General features: G+C 36.8%; 1 protein-coding gene across 2 annotated transcripts in view; it reads right to left on the bottom strand.

Annotated features, from left to right (window-relative positions):
- RORB (RAR related orphan receptor B) overlaps positions 1-14,531 on the bottom strand; it is a 148,016-nt gene that overhangs the window by 103,853 nt on the left and 29,632 nt on the right. The window contains exon 1 of one of the 2 annotated variants that reach the window (XM_039384837.1): positions 780-798. The exons of the other annotated variant lie outside the window; for it this stretch is intronic. Coding sequence (XP_039240771.1) covers positions 780-783 — 4 coding nt within the window. The 5' untranslated portion in view covers positions 784-798. Of the gene's footprint in view, positions 1-779; positions 799-14,531 lie in introns of those variants that run through there. 2 annotated transcript variants of the gene reach the window in all.

The following is a 14,531-nucleotide window of genomic DNA, read 5'->3' on the forward strand; positions in this document are numbered from 1 at the left end:
AGAGGAGAGCCAAATGTTTTTACAAATTCAAGCACTGTAGAGGGATTACCTAAAATTAACTCTGCTTCAGATGATTATATAAAGAAATGATCCCTAAAATGTAGTAAGAATTTGAACATTTCCCAAATGCTGCATTCTAGTGTATAACTTCTTTTATGCCTGTGCAAATGTTATTCATCGACTTACAAAATAGCTCATATTTCAATTTAACTATTGATCAAACAACATTGATTTCAATATTCCTGCAATTTTTCACCCACTAACTACAGTTTTCCCACCATTTTTCCCTTATATTTATTTGCAATACAAAAAAACTCCAAACCTTTGCCTTGCACGTAAACATTTAAGCATAATCAAAATACATTCCCCTGCATTTTCACATCTTAATAGAACAATTAATAAACAACCAAGAGAAAACTCTTCATTCACTATTACTTCATCACATTCATTTGCATTTGCTGCTTATTGGAGCATCATGTTTAGAGTATTAATGAGTTTGTCTTAGTCCCTATGTCTCCTTTGATACTACACGCTTTTGAATCATCCCAAGGCTTTCTATTTTTTTTTTCTTTAACTGTGCAAATGAAGAAACCATTTTTTTAAAAATTAATATTCCTCTTTAAATCCACATTTGGATTATTTGAGTTTAGATGTGAGCTTTTCTGGACTTCATTTTTATTCTAGCTGTCTGTAAAACAATAGATTGACCTGTGCATGTTGGATGTTATGGGTCAATAGCAATATCACCAGTTTCTTAAACATTTATATTTACAACTTACCCATTATAAGGAGGTACAAATGTTCCATTGGCCAGCTAAGCCTTATCACTCTGCAGAGATCAGGAAATCTGCCCTGTGCTTCCAGGGAGATGTTGGCATTAAGAATGATAAAGACCTTGGCACAATCTTTTCAAACTAATCTATAAGAATCTTCTTAATGGCTCAGAAATTCAGTGTAGCGTTGGTTAATTCCATGGTTTAATTCTTCCAAAATGCTTTATTCAGAAATCTAGGTTGAAATGACATATAGGCAGAAGAAAGATGACACTTAGTAGCAATACAATACATGATTTTAGTGGAGTCTAGTTAAACCTTGGCAATAAAAAGACAATAACTGGACTTTCAGACTTAAATATATTTTTTTTAATGCTTAAACTGTGTATTCAGCAGTGTTGGCCTGATGTACGTCTTATATGGAAAGTTCTGGTAAGCTTACAGATACTAATTCCTTCTTTCTTTCTGACATACACAAGATGCCCTGTCATATCTACATTCAGAAGCAGCTAAACACAGCATTATTAGCTCCTGTTGGCAGTTACTTTTAAAAAAATGAGTCCAAGCCCTAGCCTGATTATGTGTTAGCATAAACAGTAAAAACTTTCAGCAATTAAAAAGAATAGTTACTAAACAAAATATTGCCTTCCTGACCATAAAGGCTTTCAGAGTTTTGTCTCCAGTTATTAGCTCTGGACCTATAATTTTGTAAGTAACATGTGTGTAGAATTTTTGCAGTAATCATAAAATTAAAATTTTGATCTGTTTCTATTTCTTTGTGGTTTTTTTTTGTTTGGATTTTTGTCATTGCTGTTCTTTGTTTTTTTGTTTAATAATAGAGTTTTACCTCCTTTATGCTCCCTCTCACAACTAGTGAAGTTCCTCCCAAAATAGTTCTTGAACACGAGTCCTTTTACAGCTGAATAAAACCTGATAAATCATAAGGGACAAGGGTCTCTACTGCAGTGTACGTAAAAAGATTTACAGTCATATGCTGTATTGAGCAGCATTGTTGAATAGAATACAGAATACTGCATCTCTGACAGGCTGAAAGAAACCACATGCCAGCTCTGATTTCAGACTTGCCTAAGAGGCAGACTATGTTCTATCTTCAGCACATCATGAAATCAAGCAGTCAAAGGAATAGGGAAAAGGGGAACTGGAAAAGAAAGCAAGGTTCAATCTGGTTTTGTTGTTGTCCTACAAAGTATTCGAAGCTTCAGCTTTTTCCCATTTATATGTTCCTCAGAACAATTATATGATGCTTTTTCATTTAAAACCTGAGCAGTAATGAGAAACTACAAGCAAGATTTTGTGTAACACCATTTAACCCAAACTCTCTGGGGAAGAAGGAAGAAAATGTCACCCAATCTCTGTTGCCTAAGTACTTTTGGATCATCATAACAGCCAGGTTCAAATACTTTCTGTTTCTTCTGAACTGTCTGCATTAATCCATTCTGTGACAAAAAAGGAACTTATCTACAAGTTTCAATCAGATAAGGATTCTGTGAAAGGAATAATGGCCCTTCATTTATTTCTTAAAGATATTTAAACACTATTTTCAAAGAAATTAAATCTCAGTAGCAGTGTGTTTTGTCCTCACATTTACTACAGAGTGCAGAGAAGAAAGGATTCAAAATTATACCACCTAGGAGAAGCTGTGTACAGCTGTGTACAGTTACCTAGGAGAACCCTGAACATTCACAAAAAAGAAGACTAACAGTAGAAGAAAAATTAAAGTATATATATATATGCATATAGGACAAGACAAAACAAAAAAAGCATATAGATTATCATCTGACCCATATAATCTTTTTAAGGCATAATCAGTGAGGGTGATGGAGAGAATTTATAGATTATTCTTAAGAATACACACAATTTTCAAAAGTTTTACATGTTTTGCATGAATCTAGCCCCTATGAATGACTTCTAGAGTGAAGCTGATATAGTACTCTACTGCCAAAGTACCATAGTAAAAGTACCATGGTAAAAATGGCACTTGGAGGACTTAATTTACCTGAGATGGAGACATTTAAGAAGTTAATGGCACTTTTTAGTAGTTTGAGCTTCTGTTCATGCTTCATCCATGCATGATCACATTTTACATAATCTAGCTCAAAATTTAGCTAGATTGTTTAGGAAAATAAAATCACCAAAACCAAAATGATAGTATTTGTTTAAAAGTATTTATATTAAAGTTTCAAAATGCCCTAAACTTTGGCAAGTTGGGAAGCTAAACAGAGACTTTGACTGAGAGATTATGCAAAACCTTTATTCTCTTCCTCATCTGGCTAGAACAATACATAACCTCTTGATGTACATCTGCATGCTATAGCATGGACTGTCCTCATTACAGGTATATTTACTGGTGCAGAGGGAAAATGTTTAAAGAGATAGCCATTCACCTGCAAATGACAAAGTACCTACATCTTTTCATATACACCATTTTCTCTGATTCCATCCAAGTCTCCTTCCCTATGCCTACATTATGGTCGATGACAAAAAAGGGCTTCATCTTTTGAAGTCACATTTCATTGGTTGAATTACATTTAAAAAAATGAAGTTATGCAGGCACCAATTAAACTGCATTACACTTAGAAAAGTAGGATATGTCACAAAGGACCAGACAGGAGAGTCCAACAAGCTTTATATCCTCCTTCCATATAGGACAGTCCTAATTCTTTAGATCAATGTAACAGCCCCTAGAATTTCACAAGTCTCTGCCCAGGCTTAGTTTCAGAGCTGGTAGAATGACAGAATCATTCATGTCAAAAGGGAGCTCTGGAGTCATCTTGTCTAACCTTCTGCTTGAACAGAGAACTGAACAATGACTACCTTACTCCCAGCATCATCTAGCTGATATCAGAACACAGAACTTTTCTTATGACCTTTTGTAATGCACATATACAAGCTATTAATATTTCTGGACACAAAATGGTCCACTATCAGGTAGTACTATCTTAATACGGGTTTTTAATCTATGAATGCTGAACAGTTTATCAGCATAACTCAGTTCCTGGCACTACATAATGTACTTTAAGGTTTCTATAGATCAGTTCATTGGTTGGGTATGACTATGAGAATTTTATTATTTAATCTTGGAAAGCATTTCAGCTCTACATGATTCCCAAAAGTTTTGGTCCCCCTACTTTTTCCCCAAATTATAGTTACTTATGCGCAAAACAGAAGGGAGCTAAACAGAGGTCTTATCTCAGTAAAGGTTATCAAAATTTAATTTAGCAAGTGTATGATTGCAGGAGATTAAAGACAGGAGACCTAATTCCCTCTTAGCTTATGCCAGTATAAATTCATTTCGTTAATATAGGAAAAGATATTTGGGATAATTTCCTATTTTATGTTTTTAGGAGCACGTATATAAATCAGACTTTCAGTTGCATCCATTTCCAAAACCAGTTCCATCTCTGGTTTCAGTGGAATTAGTATGAAACTAAAAGCAAAATGTAGCCTCTTGATTTCAGCCCCCCTCTTCTAATACAAACCATAAGCCATTTCTAAGCACACTTGATTGTGACTTGATTTCTTTTTTTTTACTTAGGGATTTATATTACCAACTATTCATTGACTTAGTCAAATGAAAGAGAATTAAAGCTATTCTCCTAAGTGAAGTTTTCTGTTCCCTGAAAAAGCTTACCAAGAAATAGATACTTTATCAAGGGAGCAAGGACAACAGGCGTTTCACATTGCATGGAAAAAGAAATCTTTTATAAACAAACAGTTTACGTTCTGCCTAGTACATATCCAATGACTGTTTGATTGTGTATCTACAGTTATTGAGGGTAGTGATTATCTTCTTTGTAGAATGTTCTCACAGATTTGCACAATGACTTAAAGATCACAGGCAACAGGAACACTGCCTCTTTCCCCCAAATTCCACACTCTTTGAGACTCAGATCTTGTCCAGGCACCTCCCTAGGTTAATTCTGGAGGACTTGCTCCAGTTTTATATCCTGATCAGAACCCTACTGAGGACTCTTTCTTTGGCACAGCTGACCTCGGATGCTAGGCAGAACCAGTGCTCTTCCTTGCACAGTGGTTGGGTGTCCATGAGTCACAAGCACAGCACAGGCTAAATAATCCATCTGTCACAGAGATCTCAGAAGTGCTGGAGCAACTCTCTGTTTCTCAGTCTCTGTACTGCCTTCAGTGCAACTGAGAGCACTGTGATAGTATTTTCCTCCTTCCTAAAGTAAAGAATAGATGCAGAAGTTGCGAATGTAATCACAAGATGCAGCAAACCTCCCAGTGAATCAAAAAGCACATGGCGTGAAATGTAGGAAGTTAAAATACCTTAGAACATCCTTCAGCAATTAAAGGTGAAGCAGCTAAACAAAGAAAGGTGTTTCACCCACCTGAACACCTAAAAATAAGAACACTTTGAATACATATTTGCCTTTGAAAAATGGAAAGTAATTTGAGGAAAAATTATCTCATTGATTACCTCCATCTTTTGGAAGGAAACACCTGGAGACTAAGAAAGTATAATGTGTTTCCCATACTATTGTGATATAAAAGAACAGGATGTACTTTCGACTCAGATTTCTGATTTTTAATGTTGGTTTTGTTGTATTGTGACTATTTTGCCCTAGAAAATGTGAAAAGAGCAGGGCATGTGGGTATTTTCCATACTAAGCTACACAATATTAATCCACAACAGCTTTTCCAAGTCTTGCATTGCAGCTTGCTTGTAGGAAGGGCAAGTGAAACTGATCTTGGACAGAGAAGTCTGCTGAGTAACAGGTAGTGAAGATTAAAATGAAGGTCCTTCTCCCTTCTGTAATTTAAAGGTTATGTGATGTTACTTTGTCTTAAAAGTACCTGTTCTAGACTTCTTCAGATTACACCATGAGTTGGCAGTAAATGCAGAACTTACTTAACGTTATTTTTCCGGTTTTCTTGAAAATTTAGTACACTGTTCTGTTAGGCAGATAATTATTCTTCCCCTTTCAACAAAACAAAAAAAGAAATTCACCTACTTTTAAGTATCAGCTGGAGAGTACCTTGCCAGCTTGTTTATGGAACACCCAAAGGCAGTTCATATTTCTGGTCAAAAAGAATGAGAAGTGTTTGCCAAAGGGACTTGTCCTACTACTGGGAAAGAGAGCCTCAGAAGCATTAGGTTATCCCTCCTCTATAAATCTTTGGAGAACTGAAATCAGGTTGAGCACTTGAGTCAGACTGATATTTCAGTATTCCATAGTAAATATCATTAGCATTGTGGTGCTGGAAGTAATATCTTGCTTTGATTTTTTTTTGCTAGTTTAGGTTTTGCTATGGCGAGTTCTCAAGAAATGATGCTTGTGAATTACACAAGAGATATCACGTCACCTTTGATAGCAAGAAGGTATGTGCTCATTAAAGTCCCTCCATTCTTTCACATGCTGCCTCATGTTTTCTGAAAGCACTGGCATGCAAGATCCTTTCCTAGGTCTCTCCTTAAAAGATGGTTTCTCTGCCTTATGTAGAAGCATTTAGAGTCTTATACTTTTTTCTTCACCTGGGACTCAATTTTTTTCCTCCACCTGCTCAAAGGAGGTCATCCTCATGAATTGAGGAGAATAAGATGGATCATTCTATAAATATTAACAGACCGGGTAACAGGCTGGAATTTGTTTATTTACTTTTAACTGCTAATTCCACCACTGGCTGAACAGCATTTCCCTGAGGTTCTCCAAGTCCTGTACAAAATAATTCCAACATCTTGCCAAATAAAGAAAAAAAAATAATTTTCAAAGTTATGTATTAAAACTTACAGAGGGAAGGCAAATCCCAAACAGCTTTAACTGCCTTCAGAGTTGCCCATTATGAGCTGCCTCATTTAATAAATAGCCTCTTAGAACCACTGGTACGTGGACATCTTGAACATGGCCATATAATTTCAGAATTTACAATATTGCAAAAGCACACTATTTCTTACAATAGAAAAATCAGCAATAATAATTTCAGAGCTGATGTCTTATTTCATATCAATTAAAAATGTTATTTCTACCAAGGCTCCAGAATTAGGTATACACCAAAGTATACTGATGAACCAGGAATTTCTATCTGTTATGTTCATTAAAAAAATGAAAGTTTGAGGCTTCGCCTCTCATGAAGAAAGTAAGTCATTGCAAGCATATGTTCTCCTTGCTACATGGGTAGCCCAGATCATCAGTACAAGCAACGCTATTTCAGGCTTAGCAAACCAGGGATCCAGAACAATACACCCTGCATAATAAATATACTGGATGGTTTCAAAGCTTCTATTATACTGACACACAAATTTTCTAATATCAAAGGACTGCCTAGCTTCCATGCCAGTCTTAGTGACCAAGACCATACTTTGTGACATGTTCTTTTATTAGTCATTCTCACTGCATAGAGTGCTACAGTAGAGCAGTATTTTCTGAAATCCTTCATGCTGGCGCTTCAGAAAGCAGTGACTCTCTCTTAAGCAGATATAGAGCTGTTTCATGTCCAACTTGGAGTTTGTGATCTCTACCAACAATGAAACAGGGTTTTCAGACAGTGGATGACAGTCTAGGAAACTAGCTGAGCCTCGCTAATTATATGCAAACTGTATTAAAAAAAATAAATCAGAAAAGTCCATTAAAGTGTAGTTTCCAGACTATGGTCTACAGATTACTGAGTGGTCTGTGAGTTCATGCTTAGCAGCCTGCAGCTGCTCCAAGGAAGCTAGTACTTTATTTTCATTCACATGATATTAAAGAAAGTTTTAAATTAAAAGTTTATGGCTAGGGCTGAACAGTGATTCATAAAAAAATTTGAAAACATATTAGGTACAGTGATCAGAAAAAGTCTGACAACCATCATATTGAATGCAATGTCATTAATAGCCTTTACTTCATAATCCAATGTTGCAATGTCATGGGCAGATCTCCATTAGATTCATATAACGCAACAGAAAATAGAACAAGTTTAACCCAAAAGTTAAACTTATAAGTTTTATAAACTTACATATTAATTTGTCTTTCTATAAATCTCCTTTCAGCTCTCTGACTTGGAAACTTATTTATTTTAACTAACACTTTCAGAGGAGATAAGAAAACTAACACAACTATTTTTAAGTGTTTTCAGTATTCTTATGTTAGGGAGAATAAGTACACTTTGTGCCTCATAGCTTTTGTTAAGAATAAAAAAGCTTGAAAGTCCACTTAATTATTTTACTTATTTATTTTATTATTTTAACTGAACTTCTATGTATTTCAACTTCATATTCTTATTTCTGTGGTTACTAATGGCTTAATTCAACATGAAAACAACACAAAATTCACACGCTCTTCAGCAGCTCCTTGAAATACCTTGTTTCTAGAATGTCTGGCCAAGTATTTCTAAATGAGAGCTAGTGCCTTTAACTGGGATGGGTTTTCTGGTATGTCCAAGCATTTTAGTAATTCAAAGTCTACAGAAAAGCAATGTAACATATAAGGCTACTTTAAAAATATCTCTTACCCATATCACTAGTTTGTAAAACCAAGCCATGTATTTCCAATTTTCACTGAAGCCAAAGACAAATACTGGTATTTATCATATCTATACTATTCCTCTCATGACCATCTCTCTTTCTCTATAAATTCACATACCTGATTTTTTATCTCAACACTGAGGTTTTCAACTTCACATTTTAATATAGCAAAGAGGAATTTCTTTCTCAATCAGTCCTGAAGTGAGAGAACAAAAATATGTGAAAGAAAAAGAAATAAACACTGCAGAAAATTCAAAGGTTTGTTTTCATTACTTTATTGCTTTGCATCTTTTCCTATATCTTGGAAGACAGAGAGGTATTCTGGTGAAAGGATGTTTGCGGGGGTCAGTGTGGTAAAAAGTATGGGAATGGAAAAGGCTGCTGTTTTCAGGTAAAAACATAGCATGTTTTACGTTGTACTCTGGAGTTTCAAAATGCCAAGCTTGTGATGTGCTGTCACAACTTATGCATGACTGACTGGGTACAGAGCCTGCTAATCAATGTGGAGAGGTGAGAATTTGTCAGTGTGCATAAGCAGAGAGATCAGTCAGATATAGTGATAGATCTGTTCTTTGCCTAGACTCATATAGTGCTATGTTAGGGTGGCTGCCAAATCAAATTCTGAGCCTAGTTTTGTGGTTAAAAACCCAGGAAAAATATGTAGGTATGTCCTGACACAGACATTTTTGGAGAAAAAACCCCACTCTTAGAACCTCTGTGGTGCTGTGCTCTGTCTTCCAGGGCAGCCACAGTGGTCCTGGAGTTATTTCATAATCTCCCCCTGTCCCTACAGTGCACTCACAACACAGTCCAGCACAGTACAGTGCGGTAGCAGGTGCCTACCTCTCCTGTGGCATTGTCAGTAATGAAGATATTTTGTATAGCTAAATGTGTCACTTCCAAAACCCACAAAACATTATGGCTAGGCTTTGTGAATGAAGATTTGCGAAGGGCTCTACCCACATTTGCTACAAGCGCACTGGTGGCTAAAGAGGCCAATACAAGATAGACAAGATCAGTTGCAAAAGGCACAGCAGAAAGACTCCTTAGGTCGTATATTCTGCAAGACACGATTCTTTCTGCACTGGCTTTTCTCCTCAATGGTGATCCTGTGTGCGTTCTCAAAGGAAGCAGCTGTGTTATAGATGGTGTGTCTCCAGACCTCCTGATTTGAGGCCAGAGTAGACCAGTTATGGTGATCAATATGGCCAAGGCTGAGATGTTGGTTCAGGGAGTCCTTGTATCTCCTCTTCGGGGCTCCTCTCTTGTGGCAGCTGGTGGCAAGTTCACCATAAAACAAGATCTTAAGGAGGCGGTGGTCCTTCATCCCGGAGATGTGCCCTGCCCATCGCAGCTGTGTTCTCAGCAACATGGCCTCAATACTCGTAACTGCTGCCGAAGTGGTGAACAATGGTCTCCTTGGTTTTTTAAGGCTTGCTTTAAAATTGCAGGGCTATTGCTACAATCAGGTAGGCCCTGAGCAGGCCAATTCTCAGACAAAACCAAGCCTGTCTAGAAGACCTGTTAGTGTGGCGTTCAACCAGCAACAACATTTTTGGATGACGCTGAGATTTTAAGTGCAAGCATTGCCATGTATCAATATACCTCAGTGGACTGAGATGGTTTATGCTTATCCCAGTAGAGAGTTCAGGTAGAGGTGGGAATGCAAGAAAATCACAGTCTCTGCTCAAATATCTGGCTCCTCAAGCAGACCTCATGTGACCTGCAAGAAGAAGAACCCTTCTTGTCTCTGCAAATCTATCCTCCTCTGAGGAGATGCTGTGATCTCTCTACTAGAGACATGGGTGACAGCTGACAGAAAGCCACATGTGGCATCCACTCCAAGTCAAAAATAAAAATACACAGGAGTGGAAGAAGGGATGAACAGTATGAAGAGGGATGTGCTGGTTGCCTGCAGAATTAATGCTCTATTCCTGCCTCTTTATTCTCTCTGTTCTCTTTTTTGCAGTTGATCCTGTAACTTTCTCCATTTCAATCTCTCCGATATGTGTTTTGTCAGAACTCTTGACCATAGGCAGATTAGATGTAAAAAGTTGAGAAGTAAACTTAAATACTTTAACAAAAAAGCACATCAAAATCACAATTATCTTATGGTCAGAGAGATTTGAGTAGAGCTGTAGCGGCATAAAACTGACAAAGTGAGGTGTCAGGCACATGGGATTTACAAAAGCCTTTCCCAGCCCTTCTCTTTGCTTTTCTACAAGACACAACTGAGAGTGCTGGCCTAAATGTAGGTGAACGTCTGACCTTCTTCAGGGCTTTTAGACAATGTTGTCTAGGCCCTCCTGTGCAATGTGGCTGCTGGTCTCCCATTTGTGGTGGTGTTTTTTATTCTCACTTATTATTTTTTAAGCTAAAGGAGTCTTTAGGAAGATAGTATCAGCTGTATCAAGTGTATTTAATTATACTGCTTAAAGGCAGCTTTATTGCTGATGGACAGAAGGCTCCATTCATAATATTGCGTTCCTTACCACTTATCAAAGGTATAGTAGTAGAATGTATTTTACCTTTTTTCCCCACTGTGTAATAGTAGCTGTATTAGTTTTCATTTGTATAGAGTAAGGTAACTGCTGGTATGCAGCAGTTTGTAATGACTGGATAAAGAATCAGTGTTCCTCAATGATATTTCTAGTCTTGACTCTGACTTGCAGCATGATCTTGGGCAAGGCATTTATCACATCATTCACACGGAGAACTGTGTTAGGACTGCAGGTGCTCTCTCAGCGCAGCTGGGATTCTTTCACTTGCCCGAATGTCTCTGCTAGTCCTCAGAATAGAGACCCTGCTGCAATCATAGCACACAAAGCTGGTCGTCAGTGGTTTGTCCCTTAAATGGGAGACCATAAAATGGACCAGTCACTCGTCATTTTGGTATATCCAAAAAGCAAAACAACTGTCTGCTGCCACAGAGTGGAATAACCAGCTGCTTGTTCAGCAGTGCCTTCACACCTGAAGCACAATAGTGTTATTGTTCGCAAGTCTTTTTATTTGAGGTTCCACTGGAAGAACACTATTTTACAATAAATTGGCAAAAAATCCCAAATAAATATTAAATGGAGCTCTTCTGGTACTCTAAGAAATTCTGAAAGAAAAAATTTTGCACATTTTGAGTTTCCCTGAAAGCAGCAGCAAGCAGCAATAAACTTGTGGAACGGTTATATGCTGTGCTGTTCCTTACAGAACTATTTGTTTGTCATAGGTGTATATTTAATCATGCCCGTTATGCTGGGTTTTAAAGCTTAGTAAACACCTTACAAAGTCACTGTGGTTTTAGAGAGTCCTTCTCTTTGTGAAAGCTGAAATGATTGGATTCATCAAGGGCAAACCCCATACACAGTACAGGCATAATCTTTCTGCGTACTGCAGTATGATGAGGAATCAAGGTGGCAGGAAATGAGTACATCAAGGAGACTAGGGTACCCTGTTGGTGCTGTTGCAGTACTTTTCATACTTTCTTTCACACAGAACTAAACACTGTACTTGACATGTAAAACAGCTGTCACGGAAACCTATTTCTCCTGAATTTTTCAACTGAAATGCAGTCCCACATTTAATCAGAGCTTGTTGAGTCAATGTACAATAATAGGTTTAGCAAAAGGAGTTGTGTGTAACTATATACATGCACCCTAAGGGAACATGATGGAGTTTTCCACAAACAATGTACATGTATGATTACACAACTTAAGAAAGAATATTTAGTATATCAAATATATAGTATTTTTGATTAATAAAAACCTTTTATTATTTTGGTTTTGATATTATAGAATGAATCGATAATTAATGGTTCAAACAGAGAGAAAGGTGAGGGAAGATGGCCAAAACATGACCAGAAGAGATGTGGCTCTATAAACAGGTGTGCCTCTCTCTGTGTCTATACATAGACAAATTAATCTATATTATATATAATAATGCATATAACTGTAAATGTATTTATAGATACACATACACACAAATAAGCTGCAGATGCGTTCAAGTATGTCTTTATAGTATCTAGTGGCAGATTTTCTCAGAACCTATCATGTACCAGTGATCAGATGTTGGCAATTGAGAATATTCCCAGTCCGCTATTTATCATTTCCATAAATTAACATCACTAGATGCATTATTATCTACTGCACTACATATATTTTTTAAAGACTTTAGAAAGGACTGGGAGAGTTGCTTAAGGAAAAATAGCCTTAACAGAATGCACAGCCTGGAATCTGGTTTCAGCACACTGGATCAGTTTATTTTCAGCTAGAGAGACATCCTGTCAGCTTGGCTAAAAAAGATCACAAGGATTTCGTCATGCAGTGCTAGCTTTACAGAAGTTTAAGAGCTACCAAAAATCTCTGCACTCATGGACCCAAACACCAGCTGAGCCAATATTTTCAAGGTAGAATATTTCAAACGAAATTTCACACAACTGGCTCTATCCATGTTTGTGACTCACAGACTGAATCTCAAGGACTGTGTGTATGAGGGCAGTGGGAGATCCTCAGACTACTGAAAAAATGTTTCTGCTTTTCAAAGTCAAATGGTGTCCTAACTTTTGATGTGAAAAGTCTGTAATTTCTAACAGTTCCTTTTTCCAGTAGCCACAGATAACCACACCATTTCCTAAAATGTAAAATTTGTTTAAAAAATTCCCAAAACCACATACAGAAGAAAACTCCTATATTTAAAAAAAAAATTCATGTCATGCACACTTGAGATTTATTTTAAAAATACCAGCTGGATTAGTACTCAACTATAGGCAAAGTACTACTACTATGAAATATTGTATAGAAAAGTACTATTTCATTGAAAGCATTACATATATACACACACACATATATATACTCATATACCTGGGCACTCAGCCTGATTTCCAAATGACCCGGTATCTTCCACTGAAAATGTTTTGTCTGCATTAAATAAAAGAATATCTGAAGGCTGGAAGATTTTGGGCTGACCTTACAGTTGTTTGTTTTTCCTTTAAGATTAGTAAATCAATCTGCATTCAAGAAGTATGCTATATTCAGCAGATGCTGGTGAGAAAAAAAAATCCTAAAACCACAAAGCAGGTACTGAAAGCAACTAGTGCCACCACTGCATAGGCAGGCCGCCTGGCAGCTCAGTTTGATTAGTTGTCATCAGCTTGGTAAAATAATTAGTAAAAATGCCAGTGGGCTGCTTGTCAGTTTACAGCTTTAAAGAGGTGTTAGCTCATACTGACAGCACTGCTCTTTCCCAGTATAGCAAAAGCAAGAGTAAAGTATAGCAAAACCATAAATATTAATATGTATCATCAGGTTTACCACTTAGGAGTGCCATTTCCTGATTAATGGGCTGAGAGCATGTGAGCTGTAAAGCTAAGCTGAGCTGAACGAGATGTGCTTGTAGGCTAAGATATAATTCCTCTTGCACATTTCAGCATACTGGCAATTAAAAAAAAGTAAAATAAAAAAATAATAACTATTAATCATCATATACAGAATGATGAACTCTTTCATACCAGCATATGGAGGAAGACTCCTGTTCCATTTCAGACAGTTGACTACCCAAAATCTTTCATGCACATGTTAAATTCTTATTTGTTTTGTGCAGATACTAAAACTGCACTAGTATTTTTGGCCAAAGCCAGTATTTGCCAAATTTTTCAACAGTCAGGCTCCTCTTTCCTCACAGATTGCTTTTTCAGATGCACTAGGAGGTTTGATCAGTGCATATGTGCTTATAAGATCTCACATGCTACATGCACAGACAGACTTAAACATGGTGACACATCCAAACTTTGGATGATTGGCAGAACTTTTTGGAGTCCTGAATGTATGCCAGCAGGTGAAGAGCTACTTTATATAATATGCTTTATGTAAGACAGACATAAAGCATAATATGCTTTACCAGTCAGACTTCTCACAATATAGCCATTGTGTGTAACAGCACTCTGCAGAGGGTTCAGCATCATATCCAATCTAATTCATGTTAAGGTTTGGCTCTTTAAAAGGTAGGATCTTAGAGGCTTCATGGACTATTACGAAGGGCTTGAGATTTACTGACTTCACCACCACAAAGTTCTTATGCCATAGAAAATAAACAATTTGCTGCAACACTGTCCTTTTAATATAGATTTATTTATTAATGATAAACTTAATTTTGTGTATTTTTTTAAAAAATGCGTATTACTTGATATCTAATAGTCTTGTTTACTACCAAGCTTCCTATAAAACAGGAGTCACAGTGTATTCCTGCAATCTCTCCCATCTTATTTTCTGAAAAGAAAGATTAAAAAT

The sequence above is a fragment of the Pipra filicauda genome, unplaced genomic scaffold, assembly GCF_003945595.2.
Source record: "Pipra filicauda isolate LSUMZ 115617 unplaced genomic scaffold, ASM394559v2 scaffold37_size4185640_pilon, whole genome shotgun sequence".
Classification (NCBI taxonomy): Eukaryota; Metazoa; Chordata; class Aves; order Passeriformes; family Pipridae; genus Pipra; species Pipra filicauda.